The sequence below is a fragment of the Pseudomyrmex gracilis genome, unplaced genomic scaffold, assembly GCF_002006095.1.
Source record: "Pseudomyrmex gracilis isolate BER0280 unplaced genomic scaffold, ASM200609v1 scaffold_17, whole genome shotgun sequence".
Taxonomy (NCBI): domain Eukaryota; kingdom Metazoa; phylum Arthropoda; class Insecta; order Hymenoptera; family Formicidae; genus Pseudomyrmex; species Pseudomyrmex gracilis.
In genome coordinates, this window is record NW_018020601.1 from 600,188 (window position 1) to 619,716 (window position 19,529).

Here is a 19,529-nt window from a genome sequence, read left to right on the forward strand (position 1 = left end):
ACATGTTTGAAAAATGACAAGAGTTGTTGAAACCTGAAAATAACCTTGTTCATATAATAAAATATTTATTCAAGAATTGTATAATAAATATTTTGTAAATATGATCAAGAAATTTGTGTGTGAGAAAAAAATGTAGAAAATATTTTTAAAACAATTTATAAAAATATTTATTATAAAATTTTTCTTGATCGCGAAATAAAAGTTTACACATTTCTTCATCATTTATTTCCATAAAAAATTCTGAAGAAAAAACCTTAAAGTACCATCCCATTCCCTTTTCCCTCTTGATTAACAGACCCGAACCTGGTTAAACGCGCCGGGTTTTATGATGGGATCGCGGCAGTTTGTGAGCGAGCTTTCGATAATCGAGAATCGTTTTGCGAGATGAGGCCAACCGAAGCTACCGGTTCTCAGAATTGTTTTCGCGCGCGAGAGTGCGCGTCGAGCGAATTTAAATAATCGTTGAAAGGGCAAGTGAACAAAATTCATGTTACACGAAAGTTCAATCAACGAACCATCCTTTTACATCACAAAACAATGCGGGAGGATGTTACAAAATATTGTAAAATGCAACGTTGGCTCACTGGCGATATTTTCTATGAACTCGTTAACGGAGAAATGTCAATCGGTCGTTGACTCACGCGACTTACGTGTGTCGTTTTATTTTCATTCTCTCTCGTCTGTCGCGCGTATGTTTGAAACATTGCGCAACGTTTCTGGACGCTGTAAACGACGAGATGATCATTCCTCGGACAACGTTTTTGACAACGCGAGGCGACGCTTGTGACGAATTCGGGACAGCGTAGAAAGAAAACGCGCGAAACACTTCGCAATCGGATCGTCTCGACAGAGTGTGTCTGTCTTGAAACCTCGCGCTTTTCATCAACGAGACGTCGCGTGAGGTTTTCTTTTCGAGAGGCACAATAAGCGTCGACGTGATAACTGGCGGAATAACACGCGCATTCTTCTCCCCAAGAATGCAAAGAGCACAGTTTGTTCTTTGAAATAGGAAAAGAATTCACGCGGTCTCTCTCTCTTTCTCTCTCTCCGCGAAAACGACAAAAAACGTTAATTGTGCCGGCGATTCTCACGGTGTTGAACTTTGGTACGCACATAAATTCCCGCAAAGGCTACGCGAGGCTACTTCCCGTATGCCATTGCGATTAAGGAAACTGAACCGACAAACACACGCACACACACGTCGATTAGAAAAAGACGAAGAGAGTTCGTCAACGATGATGGCTCGAAGCGTTTCCAGAAAATTAGCGAAAAAAATCGCGACTATGGACTCGTCACTGCGTGACAGGTGTAGCATGTTACCTTCTTGTGCACTTTCCTCGTCCTTGCACCTGTTTACCTTAAGGCGTTGCGCGAACAGTTGTAAAGGGAAACCGCTTCGCAACACTCTCGTGTTGCCGATTGAAGAAACCTGGTAATAAAAGAAATACTCGATATATATATATATATATATATATCGATTGAACGAATATTAAAACACATATGAGGTTTGACTTGCACTCTGTACGGAATAATCAATATATCGAGGATCGCGCGAGAACCGCGTCTTTGATTGATTTCTGGATTATTCAAGTATTATATTTCAGCCGTACACGGCTGCCACATTGTCGGTTTTGTAAATAACAAAATATTTTTTGTTGTTAATTCATTCGTCAACAAATTAAATGGTTAAACTAATCATCTTAAACATATTTTTTTCTGAATTATTTATATTGAAATGAAAGTTGTTTACCACTCGAGTGTATTAGATATTTGCTAAGATTCATCTTGTTGAGTTTGAACGTGCAAGGCATACACGTAAATCTATTCGCGAACCTGTAGGAGGAGAAATCTTATTTATCCGGTAGTTTGAATGCAGATTCGCATTTTCCGGTAAATGTTAGGGTACTCGTGTGGTGTGTACGCGTGTCGCGCTCCCGGACAGGTCTTGCTGCAACGTCTTTGTTAATATATTCCGTATCGATGATGATCGATTCCTCCCCTTCGTCCAATCGCGAAGTCGCGCGCTCCCGCGTGTGGTGACAATCTCTTGAAAAGAAACTTGCCTGAGCTGCACGCGCACAAACCGGCTCTCTCCGGTCTTCTTCTTGCCTGGGCGAGAATCCCCCGTAATTATGTAATTATCGTCCTTTTTTCTTTATATTTCAATATCTTGAACGTTTACGCGACGATTTTTATGCGGGGAGTGAGAATGTTACTTACCCCCCCGACGTCCATTGGCGTAACGATCGTTACTCGAAGTTTGGATTAAAAGCGTTCGAGATTTGAATCGTTTAATTTTCCCATTAGAAAAAAAAAAAAAAAAAAACTATGAGAGAGATATCGAAAGAAATATTGAAATTGTACAAAATACCACATTAAAATCGACCGATATAAAAACTCGAACGCAGGATCTCAGTGTGTGTGATTACTTTATTACAAAACTAAATTTTTTGATACGATTCTTGAATCAAAACGTAACGCGCGAGATGACGAGTAGTTCGCCATTTGTTTAAAACAAAACATTTGCTATTTTTTCAGAGAAAAAAAAATCAGAATTACATCCACTTTACTTTAGCGTAGTTTATAACGTGCACGATTTCCTTCGCAGCTTCGTGCAGGAATTCGCGTCGCCGCCTGCGGACGGAATCACGTTGCTGCTGGAGACTCTGCGCGGCGTACAATTGGCACAGAGCTCGCCGCCGACGTCGGGACAGACCGGGCCGAGGGTCGGCACCAGAAGAGCCGCTCTGGACGAATTGGGATGCGTTGAGTGTCTGGCCGCGTGCGGCGAACGATGCGCCGATGCGCCGCGACTGTTGGTGCAAGCGCAACCCGGTCTCCTGGCTCTGGCTGTTTGTCTGACCAGTAGTCTGAACCGGTCTCGGGTTCTGGCTCTTCAGGTAACAATCGTCACTTCCGTCGGTTCGCGCGAGATACCGTTAGATCAGAAGAATCGATTACACCAGAACCGTCGTCGTCGCGCGCGAGCGACTTCTTCTTCTTTTCGTTTCCACAACGCATCGTCGCAGATAGGCATCTCTTTCCGAACTGCTCAGTTCGCCGTATGTAAATTCAGTTCGTTGTGTTACACTTACGCGCTAATCTTCCCAAGCTGTTCACTTTCAGAGTCACGTTTAGCTACTAATTGAAATAGAAATTAGTTTTTACTCTCAATATATATTCCCTGACTTTGTTTATCGTAACGTAATATATAATTTATTTATCTCGAAAAAAATTTGGATTATTTTTATAACCATCGATCGCGCAGTTTATTCGAGCCGTAACGAACAAAACATCTTATGTTTTAATTCAACAGAGATGAATTCACCGTCCGCGATTAAAATTCGGGTTCCGAAGTCCGACGAGATTAAACTGTGAAATAAGACGCGGACAGTTATTGGAGAAGGGAAAAAAAAACAGTAACAGCTCTCACGAGATAAAGTCGCGGCAGTGGGTCACTCGCCTCGTCCAATAAATCGAAACGCTCCCCGGTTGTGTTCGATTACGTCTCCGAACGACCGCGGCAGGAGCACGTGGAGAGCTACCTCGTAAAGACACGACGGTTTCGTAAAAAACCAACGTATACGCTGGACCGTTATTTGGAAGGTTTCTTGCCGACAAAACCAGTTTTTTTTTTTTTTTCGTTTCGTTTTATCTCACCGAACGTTTGTGTTCGACCGAGCGCGTTGACTTCATTTGCGAACTTACGCGCGCGCGGGATATTTTTTTTTCTTTCTTTGCTTTCCAGTTTCTTCTCTGGAAGGAAGTGTACTTTGCGAGCGGATATCGCGCGGCGCGATCGGCACAGCGGTAGTCTCTGTTCAAAGCAGAGATAATTACTTCCACGGCACGTGATCCCCCGAACGAAGTTGCGAACGTATTATATATAGCACACGTGTGCATATATACGTTTGCTCCGACGAAGAGAACAATCGTTTGAAGCAACGATTAAAATGTCGCTGTCAACTGAGAATAAAAATTAAATTGCGAATTACCGTGTCATTGTATCGTTGCGCAACGAGATTTTCGTTTCGTAATCGTTTCCCATTAATTGTTTTTCTTCTACGTGAAGTAAAACAATCTGCAAAAAGATATGCGCAATTCGTTTTTGTTGCAGCTGTTGACGAAAGTGTGTCAGGCACCAGGTGGACACGCGGCCGTATCCGAAGCGGTTTCCACCCTGAGACTCAAGTACGGCGAGGGAGGAAGATTCCGATTTTTGGCGGGCGCTCTTCTAGCTCCCCGGGCGGCCATCGCGCTGAGAGTCGCGGGGGTTTCGTTCTTGAACGCTTTTCTGAAGTCCGCGCCTCGCACGCAAACCAAATTGTACATCCAGGTGAGGGAAAGTCCGAGGAAATGTTCAAAAAATTGATATTGTTTGTATTTATAAATAATATTTATTTTACATATTTTACAAATTTTTAATTGCGTGTATCGATAAAAAAAAAAAAAAAAACATGAAAAAGTCACCTGATGAAGAATCAGTTTATTTCACCCTCTTTCGTAGGCTGAAGCTTGCGAAGCTGGTCTCGAGCCGCAAGTTCTTCAGGAATGGCTGAGGGAGTTTGATGGGCGCGAGGATGACGCTCTGACTGACTTGCTGCACAAGGAAGTTCAGAAATGGACGCACAACTGCGTCGACGTCGACGCTTTGCAACGCAGGGTGATGCGCGCGGAAGAAGCGTGCAGAATGCTCAGCAAGAAGGTGTCGCTCTTGCAGATGCAACTCGAGAAACGGAATTGCGACGACTCGGACGAGCGAGATAAGTCGGCGTCGACGATACTCACCGGCGCTACCAAAAGTCCGAAAGTGTCGTCGAACGCGGAGGACGAAGGTATCAGCTCCTCGGAGAGATCCAGCAGTCCCGAGGACACGAAACAGGCGAGAACCAATCATCAGAAGACGACGTCGAACACCGCGCAGAACAACGATCAGGAAACAACGATAGACGACGTCATCGAAGAGCTGAGAATCATCGTGAAGGACGCCGAGGAGGAGTTCAGCGACAAGATCCGGGAGTCGAATCGCGCCGATCAAGAAATCGTCGTCTGCAACGATCAAGAATCGGCCAAGAGCAAACTGTACAAGTCGAATTCCAAGATCTCGTTGAACAACTCGGAAAGTTACATTTACGACCAAATAGCCAAGAGGAACAAACAGACGGAGAAACCGAGGTCGCACGCGGACTCGAACGCGTCCCAGATGAAGGGCGAGCAGGTGACCTACTTCGGCAACGATCAGGATTACAGCACGGATTCGAACGGCACGAAGAAACTGAGCCTCACATGCGGGGAGGCACAGCACAGAATATCCAAGTCGTCGATGGAAGGCAGCGTGAAGATCGTGGTCAAGGGACCGGACGTGGAGGAGGCGATAGTGCCGGCTATTCTGCACCCGCAACCGCCAAGAAGAGCGCCTCCTTGCTTGTCGGCCATCATGGCCGTCAGACATTGCGACTTCACCGATCACGCGGAAACGTACAACTCGCACGACGAGGAGGTTGAGGAGGAAACTCTGGACGACGGCAGCGATTCCCTGTTGAGCGCCTCCAGACTCAAGTACAACGGCAAGCATCATCAGATGTACGACGGACAGGTGAGAAGTATTAACGTAGATCAGCTGCAGAAACAGGCAAAAAGTGACACCGTACTGATGAATTCGCGTCACATCGACGTTAAATTCAGGAAGAGTCTGGACGATCTGCGCCGCTTCGACGAGAACGACGACGCGAGAACTAGAAAAACGTTGAGAACCTACGAGAGCGGATCGAAAGCGAAGACGATCGCGGACGCGAGACCGGTGATCAATCGACAAACGACCGACGTCTACAACAAGCAATTCGATTCAAAGGGATTCGAGACGTCATCCGGACGATCCGTCGATCAGCGAATTCACCGACACAGTTCCAAGTACAGAAGCGAAGTGGAGAAGAGGAAATACCTGCGTCGCTCGGCTAGTCACGATTATCTCGAGTCGAACGTGTCCAGTCCGCAGTCGAGACGTTCCGGGAGCAAAGTCGAGTGTCGCATCAGAAAATTCGAGAGTCTCAACTCGTTCGACGAACACCGAAGCCTGCAGAATTACGGACGACTTAACTCGGACTCGGACAATCTCGACAAGCGAGAGCAAACGCTGGCCGATCTCACGAAATTCAAAATGCGCCGATCGGAATCATTTCATCACGTCTCCCATCATCACGCGTCGAAAAGGGATCAGTGCTCGTCGAAGGGAGAAAGCGACAGCGGTCTGTTTTACATCACGGATTTTAATCTGGAACCGCTCGTCGCGAGACGACCGCGATCGATCGACGCGCCGAAGTCTCCTAGTCTGCTGACGAAATCCCTCGACAGGATTGACGAGGGTTTGGACTCGATGGTCGACATCGTTATTACGCAAGAGCAGCAAACAAGTCAGCAGTGGAACGGCGGCAAGCGTCGATCAAAGGCGGATAAATGTCGCGACGAGAAACGCGAGTTGATTAGATCGAGGTCGTCGGTTAGACCCGAGGATTTTTGCTCGTCCGACAAACAGACGAAACGGGAAAGCAAGAGCAGACACTTGAGAAACGACGAACTGTATCATCACGTCAACAACAAGCAACTGAGAAGCGACGAATTTTACGAGGAACAGAGAACTCGCGAGTGGGATTATTACAACGAATTGAATTACGCGAAAGATAAGGGCGAAGCGAACGAAGCGGACGACACACCCGTGATAATGTCCAACATGAGGCACAATTCGTTTCGCCAGAAGGACAAGATCGGTCACAATTTCTCGAACAGACCGAGCGAGTCGGGGATCTTCGCCGGTCGAACGTACGATACGTTCGGTCTCGGCAAGAGTCGCTTCAACGCGGGAAAATATTCGGGAAATCAACAGGGAATCAAGGAAAACCCGATCGGTCGAAGAAACACGACGTCCTCGGTGATAGGAAAGCGCGGAAAGGTGACGGACGTCGTGTCGGGACTTTACTGAACAACGCGACGACATTCATGTTCGTATAAATAAGTTTTTTGAAGAACCAAACTATGGACAGATTTTATCTCCATATATGTTTAAACAAGAGAGAAATAAATTTTTATTTATTTATAAAAAGCGCTGAGGTATATATAAACGGATATATATTTTAATAATCGACTAAAAAACCGGATATATTTTTAACAATCGACTAAAAACCGGAGAATGATTTTAAGTGCAATATTGTTGAGTATTACCGACGCTATGTTTATACAGAAAATCACAGTTTTGGTTTTACGCACACATCGAATAATACACAACGAATGTAAAGTTTTCTCTTAACCATCTATCTTAGGTGACGGATGACTCATGTACCTTCGCTACATTATGTGATACGGTTTTCTCATTAACAACGATTGTATATGCAGGTGGTGTGTAGTGCGAGTGCCAACTAAGACTGTAACTGTTACGTAAGTTTCCGCATGTATCACATGTACATATAAAAAATATGAAAACGATCAAAACGATGTAATTGACGTTGTCGTGGATTGGAAAACAAACACAAACTAACGCACAAGTTCACAAACAACAGGAACATCAACTTCTAATTTACTCCTCGCGTCAAAAGGTGGAAGATCAAAGACCTTTGTGTTAAGAAATACAAACTTTTATTTCTACATTGCTTTTAATTTATTTGTTTTATGTGCTTAACGTTAGTTAAATAAAGGTTTTAAATATGTAACACATTTTTTTTTTTTTTTTTTTTTTTAACAATACTCCGATTTTTTGGTAACACGCGAAGATTGTGAACAACAGGATCAACTCACAGTGGCGTGCAAAAGTGTGCTCGTGACCTCGCTGAGCTCGTGGCAGGAACCGTGCGTATTTCTGTGAGTCATCTCCGAATTATTTGAGGCCGTGTGTAGCTTGTCATGCGTTTGTTCGACAAGTTGTTGCGACGATTTGTCTGAAAGTAAACGCGCAAACTCTTTTTCGATGTGAAACAAAAATTATATCTTCCAATTTTAAATTCGTGTCTTCTGACATTAACAATAAAACTTAATAATAAATATGTTACTTCAACCTTGAACTGTCGATAACAGATAAGAAAGCTCTTCTTGAGTCGAGACATATTGAAATTCATCGCCGCAGAAGCCTTTCAGCACGGTGACAACCTCCAACTTTGGATTGTAAAAGTACAAGCCCTGCTTACGGCTACTAAATTCATTGATCAACGTTTTTATACCCTAAACGAGAAACTCGAATTTAAATTTCGACATACATTACAGCTTAACAAACTTTGAGTCTCCGAGTTTTACCTTAGCAGCAGTGAAGTCAGTCCCTAAGATGTACCTACAATCAACGACAACCGGTACTTGACTAGATCCCTGCTTTATAGCGGCGTTACCGACTGACTGCTTTATGAAGTCAACAGCTGGAAAGTACAAACTATTTCCTGGAGTAACCAGTAAGTACTCTGCGCCGTGATCGGTCTGTGACAAAAAAAAAAAAACGTTTTGTCTGAACTGTTTAGAGAAACGAGAGATCGTAAATTTCCAGAGAGAGGAACGATCGCGCGGATACACGTTCACATTCTTTTTCCGCAATTTACATACAATTAAGATTGCGGAACGACGAAGAGAGAAAAAAGGAGAATTCTTTCGGTTTTGAAAGGTGGTTTTTCTACTTACTGTGCATCTGTCGACGTGAACCGTAGGTCTCGCGGAGGGATATAACAGAAACATTAGATTTATGCCGACTCCCAACAGAATCCCATATTCCACACCAATAACGAGACAGAACAAGAAGGTAACGAACATCGGTATGAGATCTTTTTTGCTCGATTTCCACATTAATTTCACAACTTCGTACTCGATCATGTATATTACGGCACAGATAATTACGGCTGACAATGAGGCTAAAGAAAAAAAAAACCCAAAAAGAAGCGTACAAATTATACAGATTAGCATGTGTTCGCGACGAAGCGTGTCTTTCGCGCGCTTTCATACCTTTTGGAATGAAATAGAAGTACGGCGTGAGCAAGCTGAGAGCCAGTAAAATCAGGATTCCGGTGTAGAGTCCGCCCATTGGAGTTTTTACGCCGCTCGCATGATTCACCGCCGACCTGCTGAACGATCCTGTGACTGGCATGGAGTTCGCACAAGATCCGAGAACGTTGCAAATACCAAGCGTCAGTAGTTCCTGAGTGGCGTCAACTTTGCCCTCGTTCACGAAAGCCTTGGCGATGGCCACGTTGCCGAGAACCGCTATTATCGGCACCAACACTATGGAGGTACCCAATTCGGAACACATTTGCGTGAAGGTAAAGGTCTGATTGTTTACTTGCGTGGAGAAAGGCGGAAGACCGAACGAGGGAAGACCGGATCTGACCGGACCCGTCAATATGAACGGGGATCCATACTCGGACGCGTTGTATTTATAAGCAATGACGGAACAAATCATAACAACAATAGCGTTTCGCGCCGTCGACACCAACCATATAGTTTTCTCGAGTACTTGATAACTCCTTGACTGATAATTCTTGTCGACCGTGCGCAATTTGATATCTTTCATTTTCTGCGAGAAAGCGCACATGATCACTTGTCAACAGAATGTTGCACAACAATTGTGTAATAATAAAAAATGATACATTTTTATTTACCCTGAACAACAGTAGAATTGCGATGCAGGAAAAGCTCATACCGGCGTCCCACAAACTCGTGTCGCCGATATTTTGAAACACCTTGGTCATGGTGTCCAAAAATCCTTGCGACGAGATTTTCAGACCTAGCAGGCCTTTAAGTTGCGAGGCAACGATTATAACGGACGTTGCCGATGTGAATCCCACAGTAACCGGTATCGAGATAAAGTCTATAAGTACACCTAAAAAAAAAAAAAAAAAAAACGTCTCCTCGTGTAAAAGAAGAGATCTCGAAGACCTGATCGGTGAAATTAAGAGTATTTTGATTTCAAAGCAGCACGTACCTAAACGCAGACATGCCATCAGTAACTGCAGACAACCGGACAGGAACGCGAGAAGTATGGCAAAGTCCGCGTTTCTTCCCTGCACGTAGTCGTGCGTCATTAGAGCCATGAGCGCGGTTGGACCAATCGTGATATCTTTGCATGAACCAAATATCACGTAAACTATTGCTCCCATAAATGCCGAGTAGAGTCCGTACTGGAAGCAAATAGAGTATCAGCGACCCGTATTTTGTTTCAATATTGTTCTAAACTGTCGAGATAATGAAATCAGTTGTGAAGTATTGTACAAGAAGCAAAACAACTGAAAACCTTGAATCTGAAAACTTTTCAAATAGGTGTCGGTTTAATTTATGAAATCAAATGTCTTCCAGAGAAGACACGTAGCATAAATTTATAATAAAACACGGCAATGTTTTCGGTTTAATTCTCTTCAGCCGTTTGTCTTTTTTTCAAGAATAAACACGTTTTAATCTGAATTGCTCGATAACGCAAAAAACCGATGTGGAGCATATGATGCACAAAATTATCAATAAGAAAGCAGATAATTAAAAAAAGGTCAAAACCGAGCAACAACTGATGTGTGAAAAAAATCAATTCATTCTTATGAGAAAAAAAAATCGATCTAATGGCCGTATTCCATCGGTGGCAGTAGTTTATTTTATTGTAAAAACAAATTTAAACAAGACGCTCTGATACTTTGGCATTTTGCACGCAGTAGCGAGAAGGAATGTGTTTTGTGAATTTAGAGAGAGTTAGTGATTTTTCCGGTTAGAAACCGACAAGATCTTAGAAGCGTCAATAGATGTGTTTTTTTGCTGTTTTTGGCTCTCCCTGAGTCGTTGACACGCTGTCACTTGTGTAAAAGTGGAACACGGTCCGTTAGATTGATTTTTGTTTCGAGTTTTTTCTCTTCTCGACTTGATTATTGATTAATTATTATTCTAATAAACGCTCTACGGAGACTATTTCAATTCCGTTTAACGTCTCGAGACGCCAAAGACTTCGCCTCATCACTGGAATACCTGAGGTTCCAAGCCAGCCAGAGTCGCGTACGCAAGTCCCTGCGGCATAACGGTAAGACCGACCGTGACGCCGGCTATGACGTCGCTCAGACATTTTTCTGAATTATATTTCGGCAGCCACGCCAAAATCGGCAGGCGTCTCGACGCCAATTTCGCCAGCCCATCGACGTAGGTCCCTTTCTTCCAACGGTCGTTTCCGATCGCCATTCTGAATTCAATCATCGGCATTACGTTCATAAAAACAGATTTAAACACGGAAAAAAACACATAATGTAAAAAGAGCTCAACGCTACAATCGTAATCGGTGCATCGCTGCGGCGAAATTAATCTCTTACGCGCGCGCACATTTGATTCGAATGAATCAACAGCGCGTTATCTGGACCGCGCGCGTCTATTTTTCTGCGGATGCGATTAACGAAATGCGTAAGCGACTCGCGTTGCGAACTCCGTATAGAATTTCGTTCTTAGCAGGAGCAAACTTTATACCATAGATAAAAGAGAAAAATAACGTTGAGCCACAACAACCGCAACAATACCCGATCGAGAATGGAGAGTTCACGAGGTGCTTCGAGATGCTTTCACCGGGAGAGAAACGGGGTTTCCTCCGAGCACGCGTGTATGTTTCTTTTCTCTGTGAAGTCTCACTAATTCATGAAAAAAAAAAAATAAATAAATAAACGTGCGTCTTATCTCGCAAAAAAGATTTGCGGTCGAAATTACTTCGTTCAGAGATTTGTTCGCGCTTGAGAAAAATTTCCGGCGAGTCGCAGACTGAAAGTAAGCCAGTCCCGTCGAGCCGCTTATATATCCATCCGGATAACGAGCCGAACTTACATTGGCCGAGGAAAAGTTGCCGTTAACCTTCGCACTTCTTCTGCGAGAATCACGAAAAATGCATCAACCGACGATATGCTCTTCTGTGCGCATCGCCGAATGATTGATGAAACATCTTGTTTGGAATTTGAACATCGATTCAATTAATTTCAATCTCACGACTATTGCGTCTAATTGTGACACGTATGCAAAACAAACGAATACTCTTTTTCGACCGATGTTCTTCTATTTTTATTAAACATTGAATAACAAATACATTTGTACAAAATTGTCGAAATAAAAATTGCCACGAGCTAAAAAACTTTCTACGAGACTGAACTTAAACATACAATTGTTTCGTTTTGTTAAGAAAAAAACGAACTCCAAGGATAAGTGAATTAAGTGCTGATAATCCGCATGCGATATACTTTCCAGATGGCGAAAAAAACTCGGGCAAAACGCTCCGCGTAACAAATCGCTCAGCCTTCGACGCGTTTTCACGGTGTTCGCAATTTACCAACGCGCGTTCCTTCTTCTTCTTCTTCTTCTTGTGCAATATAATCGTCGCGCGTTTAACATCGCGATATTTTTTAAATATACGTACCTGTTATGTTATCTCGCTCCGATCGCAAAGAATGGCGCGATTACAAGTCGCGAAACAACAGCGGTGTGCGCATGTCTCGCAACTTCCCTCGCGATACATTTATCCGTATCGGTCCCATTTTGGATTGCCGGGCTCACGTCGCGCCGGTCACGATTTCCCAAACGATTCGCCAATCTGTTTACAAAAAAGCACACCTTTGACCCGATACGACACCAATACACACGTTTAAATAATGCGTCGTTTTTTCTCCTTTCCTCTCCCCGAGATATAATTTTCTAACGCGAGACACGAAATCTCGAATACGATACACGTAATCTAATCGCGGCATTGTCCGTCCGTCCGCGACGGACATCCTCGCGTGCGAGCTTACGCTAGCAATTACGCGCGACGTGTATCATTTCGCCAGTCTGCGAAGAACTGTATACTTTTGATTGACACACATAGAGACACGCGAGATTGCTAGACAATTATTCTCACAGTGGACGTGTTTGAAGGACGCGCGGACTTCGACACGCATACACGCGCGCGCGTGTAATAATAAAGTTTTAAATTAACATCTCATTCAAGTGTCGATATCACAGGAACGCTTTCAATGTTAATTTAACTTAGTCTGAAACTTTGCGAGACATTTTTGTTGAAAATTACGTATTATTGTTTCGACACACACTTGCAACATTCGCGACTGTGTCGATTCGAATCTACCTTTAAATATCCTCTCTCTTGTTATTTCAAGCGAACATTTGTCTAATAATAATTTTGTCTCGGCAATATTTTTGTTTGACATTTCGTTACGTTTCACTTAACCTAAACAAAACTCGCTTGCGATCTCTCATGACTGTTGTTCAATTGCATCGAAACAGATGATTTCAGAATGCGAAAGAAACGTGCATCACACAAGTACGAAACCGAAGTAAAATCAGAGTTGAAGATACATAATTGGCACGACACGTATCAAGCCATTGTGGTTAAAAAGCAGCAACAAACACGTACCTCCTCCTATCTCCAAATCGACCGGCATTTACCCGAAGTTGCCAACACTTGTCAACGAGCAGGGTTGCCAACGACCACCGACGACGGCGAGAGAAAATAACTAAGAAAATAAGCTGATTATCAAAGATGGAATATACGACTGTAAATTATGATACAATGTAATGAAATAAAACGCAAAACTTGAATAAAAATTGTCTCTTACCTTCTGTAAAGCATTTAATGTGTGTGCTACATTTTTTAACCACACCTCATACCAGTAAATATTACTGGTGTTTGACAGTCCGCAGTCTGTGTAAAGTGGGACGGGAAAATGTGCGCACTACTAATATAAATTATATATTGTATTTTACAATATTTTTCTGAATAAAGAAACTTATAAAAAATTTTAGTTGTTCTTTTTTTTCTACATACCTACAAAATCCTTAAAACTTCCCGAAAATACTGGGAAAATATTGAAAAAGTATCAGGAGAACATAACCAGCAAAGAGGTGGCACGAAGACTCGGTAGGCGTGTCAAATGGGCGGGGTTTTCTTGGAATCAATTATTAATTCTTAGAATTCTCGGAATTGCTCNGCCCACTTGAACTTTGTGCTACCTCTTTGCTAGTTATGTTCTCCTGATACAAATTTTCAAGAATTTCCGAAAAATACTGACAATTTTTCGGAAAAGTTATCAGGAGAACATAACCAGCGAAGAGGTGGCACAAAGATTCTCTGTGCCATCTCTTTGCTGGTTATGTTCTCCTGATATTTTTTTGAGAAATTTCTCAAGGAAAAAAGAGGATTTTATAGAAGGTAGTAAATAAACGCAGGTTTTACATAATTGTGTATCTTTATTTAACAGATAATTTGTTAAGAGTACATGTATGTGTAATATATATATATGTATAGTGTGCACATTTTTCCGTCCCACTTTGTACAGACTGCGGACTGTCAGACGCAGTATTAAGTTTTATTACTGAATCTGGTGTGGTTAAAAAATGTGCCATACGTGTACATATTATATAACAATAATATTTATATAAGAACACAGCAGGAAACAGAATCAAATGTACCGACTGAAAATGTTTGTAGACAAATGATTGCGGTGTTCCATTGTGCGGCACTGAGCACGGTAGCGCTCCAAAACGTACAACAGCTGAACCACGTGTGTGTCGTCATCATGGCCAACGCTCTGAAAATCTTTTCTTCGTCTTCTTTTTGTCTACAAAGAAACGCAATTGTTCATGCGCGTTAAAACGCTCTAAACAAAGAGACGGAAACAAACGGACTGTTAAACAATTTGTCAATTTGAAGAAACGACATAAGAGCATACGATAATTCAATTGTTAAACTGTTCTACTCGCAGAATTTCCCTATGCGACCAGCCAATTGGCGTCTTCGACGGCTAGAGTGCAAGGCGCAATAGGAAGGTTTGAATTTTTCTTGCAGTCACACAACACACACACACATACACATACACACATTCCTGTGTCTTTTATCATCGCTTGTGATATCTGTACCTGTTGAAACACGAGCACGTTGAGCTACGTTTTTTTCTTCGGATATTCTGTGTGCGTTCTACTGTGTTCAAGTCGCTCGGCGATTGTCGCAAGGTTGTTCGAAAAAAAAAAAAAAAACAAAGTAAGCCGCTATTATACGTTAAGTAATTAACAAACGATACTTTGAAATGCACGAATATCGCACACAAGCTCATCGGTACACCGGTTGCTGCTCTGTTCTCTTAATTACGTGGTACTTCAGAATTGTTTGCCGTTAGAGCAACACAATTGGTTTGCTATACTCACGTTGCACGCAAATGTTAGAAACTGGTTATACACGAGCAAATCTCTGTGTGGGTTAGATTTCTTGCAAAGCAAAAAACGAACTTGCAAACATCTTTCGAAAATCTCGAAATTTCTGTCTTGTAAACAATTTTTTATACTGATGTAGTATCTTGTGTAATATACATATATATATAAATTTGTTATAAATGTGATTCTCAAGTACACACACAAATGCCAAAAGTAATTTTTATATTGCATAAATATTGAGTGTTAAATATTTGGTGATAGGTAAGATGGATAATACTGATAGATATTTAAAAAAGACCTCTAAAGTAGAGCAGGAGGCAATGTTCAAGAACAGCAAGCTGCAAAATATTGAAAAAATGCAATGGCTGAAAGCTACATCCTATTCGTCAGATTTGTATGTTCAATTCTTACTTCCTTTCTGTTGTGTAGTGCATGTTTTGTGGTAAACAATATTTTTTGTTTGTTTGTTTGTACATGTTAGTGAATTGTTTGGTAATCTATTCTTTTTTGTTTAAAACTTTTGTTGATAGCATCACATGCATATTATTGTTAATAAGCATATGCACAGAGAATAAGAAAGATTGTAAAAGATATAATAAATATGTAAAAAGATTAATTACAATAAAGTATTGTAGAGAATATAAAACATCTTATAAAAAAGTTAACTTTGCAAGTGAAGTCTTTGATAGTAAAAAATATAATTTTTAAGTTGCAAATAGATTTATACATGTATTTTATAAGAATGTATATTAGTAGTTTTTTTTAGTTTCCTTTTACTAAGTATTATACAAGCTGTTATGTGTCATATTAATGGATTCAAGATCTCTTGTTTTTTTTTTGTTTTTTTATTTTAGAGAGAAAAGAAAAAATATTTCTAAGAAAATACATGTTGATACAACTAAGACAGTGGATGCGGTTTTATTAAAAGACAATATCAAAGCTGAAGAATCTGATGAAAATTTATCCAATGATTTAGTACCAAAAAGTAATGAGAACACACAGAAAGAAGATATAGATATAATTACTCTGATTTCAAATACAAACAAGCTAATCGATCAAAAGAAGAAGGAAGACGAGATATTAAGTATTGTAGAAAGTCTTGTATCGGCACAGGTGGAAGCTGAATTTTCTGCAGACAAGAATCAGACAGATCCAGCGGATATGTCGCAAAACAATGAAACTGTTACAGAGTAAGTAAAGAAGAGAAATCTTTTAACTTTGCTTTAATAGATTGGATTATAAGAGAGATTATGGACATGTCATATTAAAAACTTTGAGATGTTGTATGTTCAACTATTTATAGGCCTCAAACAGCTGATCAAGAAGTGACTTCAATCAAACAATCTGATGGCAATAACAACTCCACATCTGTAACAGTGTTGCCAAGAAAAGATAATGAACAGCAAGCACCTTGCAAAATAAATGATGATGCAGAAGATACAAAACCATCAATGGAAGCAAAAAACAAAGGTAACTTTTTTAAAAAGAAATTTTATACAGTATTTACAGACATATTCTAAATTTACGATATAATTATTTCTTTAACAGAGATTTATTATATATTTATTTAATAATTTTAGATGTACAAAAACAATTGGGTAGTGTGTCAAAAATGAAAAACAAAAGTAACACATCGTTATCTAAAATTGGCGAAAAGTCTTCTACTCCTAGTACCAGTTTTAGAAAGACAATTTTCAACACATCGAAATCGCCGCCTGATCGATTCAAAACTGTAAAGAGTCACGATTGCGTGAAGAAACAAGAATCTCTAAAATACGAAACAAAGAACACTACTCCAAAATCAAGCACAGAAAAGAAAAACTGTGAGACAGAATCGAGTAAAACGGCCGATGCTCAAAGCAAAAATATGGATAAAGCAGTGCCGAAACAGCAGCAACATGTGGTTTCAAAACAATTTATGTCCAAGTTGAAAGGACAAGAATCTCACAGAAAAAATGCACCCACTGTCAAGCAAGCTGTTGATAAGAATAAACAAGAGGCAACAACGCCGTTTAAAAAAGAAGAAGAAGCGACTCAATCAAAAATCGCCGATTTGCCTTCAAGTGGATCTGAGACGAAAGAGGGAAAAACAGTCGGTGAGAAAACGTATCAAAACAACAGAAAAGCCACTGGTGGCGGTAACATGAGAAGAGGCACCACGTTTGTTTCGTACAAAAACTCGTATTTAAGAGTTTCGCAAGGTAAAGATATGCCGAGAAATACCGATGAAACTGCCGCCACGTACAGAAGAAGCAGTTTGCCGTACACGCCTAACAATCCGAGAGTTGACAGATTTAACAGCGGAAACGCTCAACGCAGAGCTATTGTAAAAAAAGAATACACCAACGAATCTTACAAATCAAATTCAAGAATCGAAGATCGTAGCGCGAACAATGTAGAAAGTTGCAAGAAACAGCAAAATGAGGCGTGCGATCAATCGAATCGGATCAAATTGGAATCAAAAAATTCAGAATCATCAAATGAACATCGAGTAGATGCGTCTAATGTGGAACCTGCGAAAGTCAAGACAGACTTGAAAGAACACGACAGTATTAACAACGAGAATACAAAACAAGTAACAGCATCAGAACAGCGTGAAAAAGTGGTTGATAAATCCGAAGTGGTCGATAAAACTCAGCAAGATGTAAATAACGAGATGAAAAATAAGGAAACAAATTCGCCTAGAAAAGCGCAAGTAAACAAGGAAATCAAAAGTGAAGAAACAAATTCGCTCAAACAGTCGGTTAACTCGCATCCCAATAAGTTCGCTGTAGAATCGCAAGGCGGTGTGCGGAACGAACAGCCTATATCAAAAGTAGGAAACGCGGAATACGTGAAGGATGCGAGCCAATTTGTTGGTAAACCTACGTGGAACGGCCAGACGTACGACAATACAATTCAGAGGACCATAGCGATGAACGTGCAACAGTCGGTTCAGAACATGCAGTACAGTTTGCAGCAAGAAAGAAATCAAATGAGATCGTTGTATCAACCGTCACCGTGGGACTCAAGCTGCGACAAGGTTCAACAGTTTCCCAACAACAACGTGCGATATTCGCAACTGCCCAATACTGCTTTCGACACGACGCAGTACGAATACAACGGCATGCAGGCGGCGTTGTGCGACGACGGTGCCGTCAACGCGCAATCCATGCTGATGCCTATGATGGGCGTGAATGTGGAACAAGATCCAAACATGATGTACAGATACGAACCGAGCTTGCAGCAACGACCTGTCACGGCGAGTTCGAATTTTTCCGGACTTCAAATGGACGAAGCCAGCAGATGGAGCCCTTCGGTGCACAACAGGCATCTGTACGTTCAAGTCGATCAGTCGTACAACTCAGTCCCTGCTCAACATACGTACAATTCAACGTCCAGTGAACAGTCGTACAATTCAACACCCGAACATTCGATGCATGTTTACAACACCGACTTCAACGGGATGTACACCACGCAGGCGACGAATTGCATGCCGCACTCGATGATTTACACGCCTACTCCGTGTATGCAACCGTGGAATCCGCAGTTGCAGTATTCGATACCCGTTTTCTACGCCTCCCCGTGCGCGAATTACGCCATGGTACCCGCGACTGTTAATCAGTTGAGTAACTTCGACAATATCGGACCCGCGCACGATCAATTCAAATACGTTCCTTACTCGCGTACAAATAATTACGCCAAAAACGCGCACGACGACGTGAACAATTGCGCTGTGCAAATGAGAAACAACACTGCCGACAAGTCCAATCAGTATTATAAACAGTGTCATGACAATTGTCGATTTGTTTATGACACTCCGCCACCGATGTCGCATTCCAGATCGCAAGATACGAATTGCACGTCCGCAACATTAGGCGCGACGCACCAATGCAACGCGTATCGTTCGACGAATCAGAGATATCACAGGCAGAACACGACCAATTTGAGGAAGCAGATGCAGGATCTCGGCTGCGACGACAAGGACTCCGAGGACATCCCGCCGATTATTTCGCCGAAAGAGTTCGTGACGAGAAGCGAGTTCGCGCCACGAACGTATAACCAGGATCAGTTCAGGAACGTGGGATGTCACACGCCGCAGCTGCAAAAGTACAACGGCGGCGGTTTGCGCAGAAACGCATCTCTCCACAATTTTTCGAGAGAATACACATCATCCGTCAGTATTGGCCGCGGTAGGAACAAGAGAGTATAAGGTATAAAAAAAAAAAATAATAATAATGCGAGGTTTATGTTAAAAGAAAAAACAAAAAAAACCGTAGGTTACGCTGTGATATAAATTTTGGATATATATATATTATATATATATATGTATATGTATTTGTGTGTGTACGTATATCTACATTCATATTTATATGTGTATACAT

The 19,529-nt window shown here is 41.7% G+C and overlaps 3 protein-coding genes across 15 annotated transcripts in view; 2 read left to right on the forward strand and 1 right to left on the reverse strand.

Annotated features, from left to right (window-relative positions):
• The window catches only part of LOC109864075, a 36,811-nt gene extending 29,813 nt beyond the window's left edge, over positions 1-6,998 (forward strand). For all 3 annotated transcript variants that reach the window (XM_020444926.1, XM_020444925.1, XM_020444927.1), the window contains 3 exons: positions 2,609-2,900; positions 4,118-4,336; positions 4,508-6,998. In XM_020444926.1, coding sequence (XP_020300515.1) covers positions 2,609-2,900; positions 4,118-4,336; positions 4,508-6,976 — 2,980 coding nt within the window. In that variant the 3' untranslated portion in view covers positions 6,977-6,998. The remainder of the gene's footprint in view (positions 1-2,608; positions 2,901-4,117; positions 4,337-4,507) is intronic.
• Positions 6,999-7,676: 678 nt separating this feature from the next.
• LOC109864076 (sodium-independent sulfate anion transporter) lies at positions 7,677-13,444 on the reverse strand. 8 transcript variants are annotated; one of them, XM_020444930.1, is made up of 10 exons: positions 13,373-13,444; positions 12,387-12,556; positions 10,966-11,176; positions 9,944-10,139; positions 9,621-9,841; positions 8,968-9,535; positions 8,650-8,876; positions 8,278-8,451; positions 8,043-8,205; positions 7,677-7,925 (listed from the first exon to the last, which is right to left on the reverse strand). In XM_020444930.1, exons 2-10 carry the CDS (start codon positions 12,479-12,481, stop codon positions 7,777-7,779), a joined length of 2,004 nt encoding a protein of 667 aa, XP_020300519.1. In that variant the 5' UTR covers positions 12,482-12,556; positions 13,373-13,444; the 3' UTR covers positions 7,677-7,776. The 8 variants fall into 8 exon arrangements, with proteins under 8 accessions (XP_020300519.1, XP_020300518.1, XP_020300517.1 ...); XM_020444929.1 differs by lacking the exon at positions 13,373-13,444 and adding an exon at positions 13,187-13,360; XM_020444928.1 differs by lacking the exon at positions 13,373-13,444 and adding an exon at positions 13,085-13,360.
• Positions 13,445-14,835: 1,391 nt separating this feature from the next.
• LOC109864173 lies at positions 14,836-19,497 on the forward strand. Of its 4 annotated transcripts, none has more exons than XM_020445134.1 (5): positions 14,836-14,995; positions 15,427-15,559; positions 16,020-16,355; positions 16,469-16,635; positions 16,746-19,497. In XM_020445134.1, exons 2-5 carry the CDS (start codon positions 15,432-15,434, stop codon positions 19,355-19,357), a joined length of 3,243 nt encoding a protein of 1,080 aa, XP_020300723.1. In that variant the 5' UTR covers positions 14,836-14,995; positions 15,427-15,431; the 3' UTR covers positions 19,358-19,497. The 4 variants fall into 4 exon arrangements, with proteins under 4 accessions (XP_020300723.1, XP_020300726.1, XP_020300724.1 ...); XM_020445135.1 differs by lacking the exon at positions 14,836-14,995 and adding an exon at positions 15,012-15,172; XM_020445137.1 differs by lacking the exon at positions 15,427-15,559 and having other exon boundaries at positions 16,279-16,355.
• Positions 19,498-19,529: the final 32 nt, after the last annotated feature.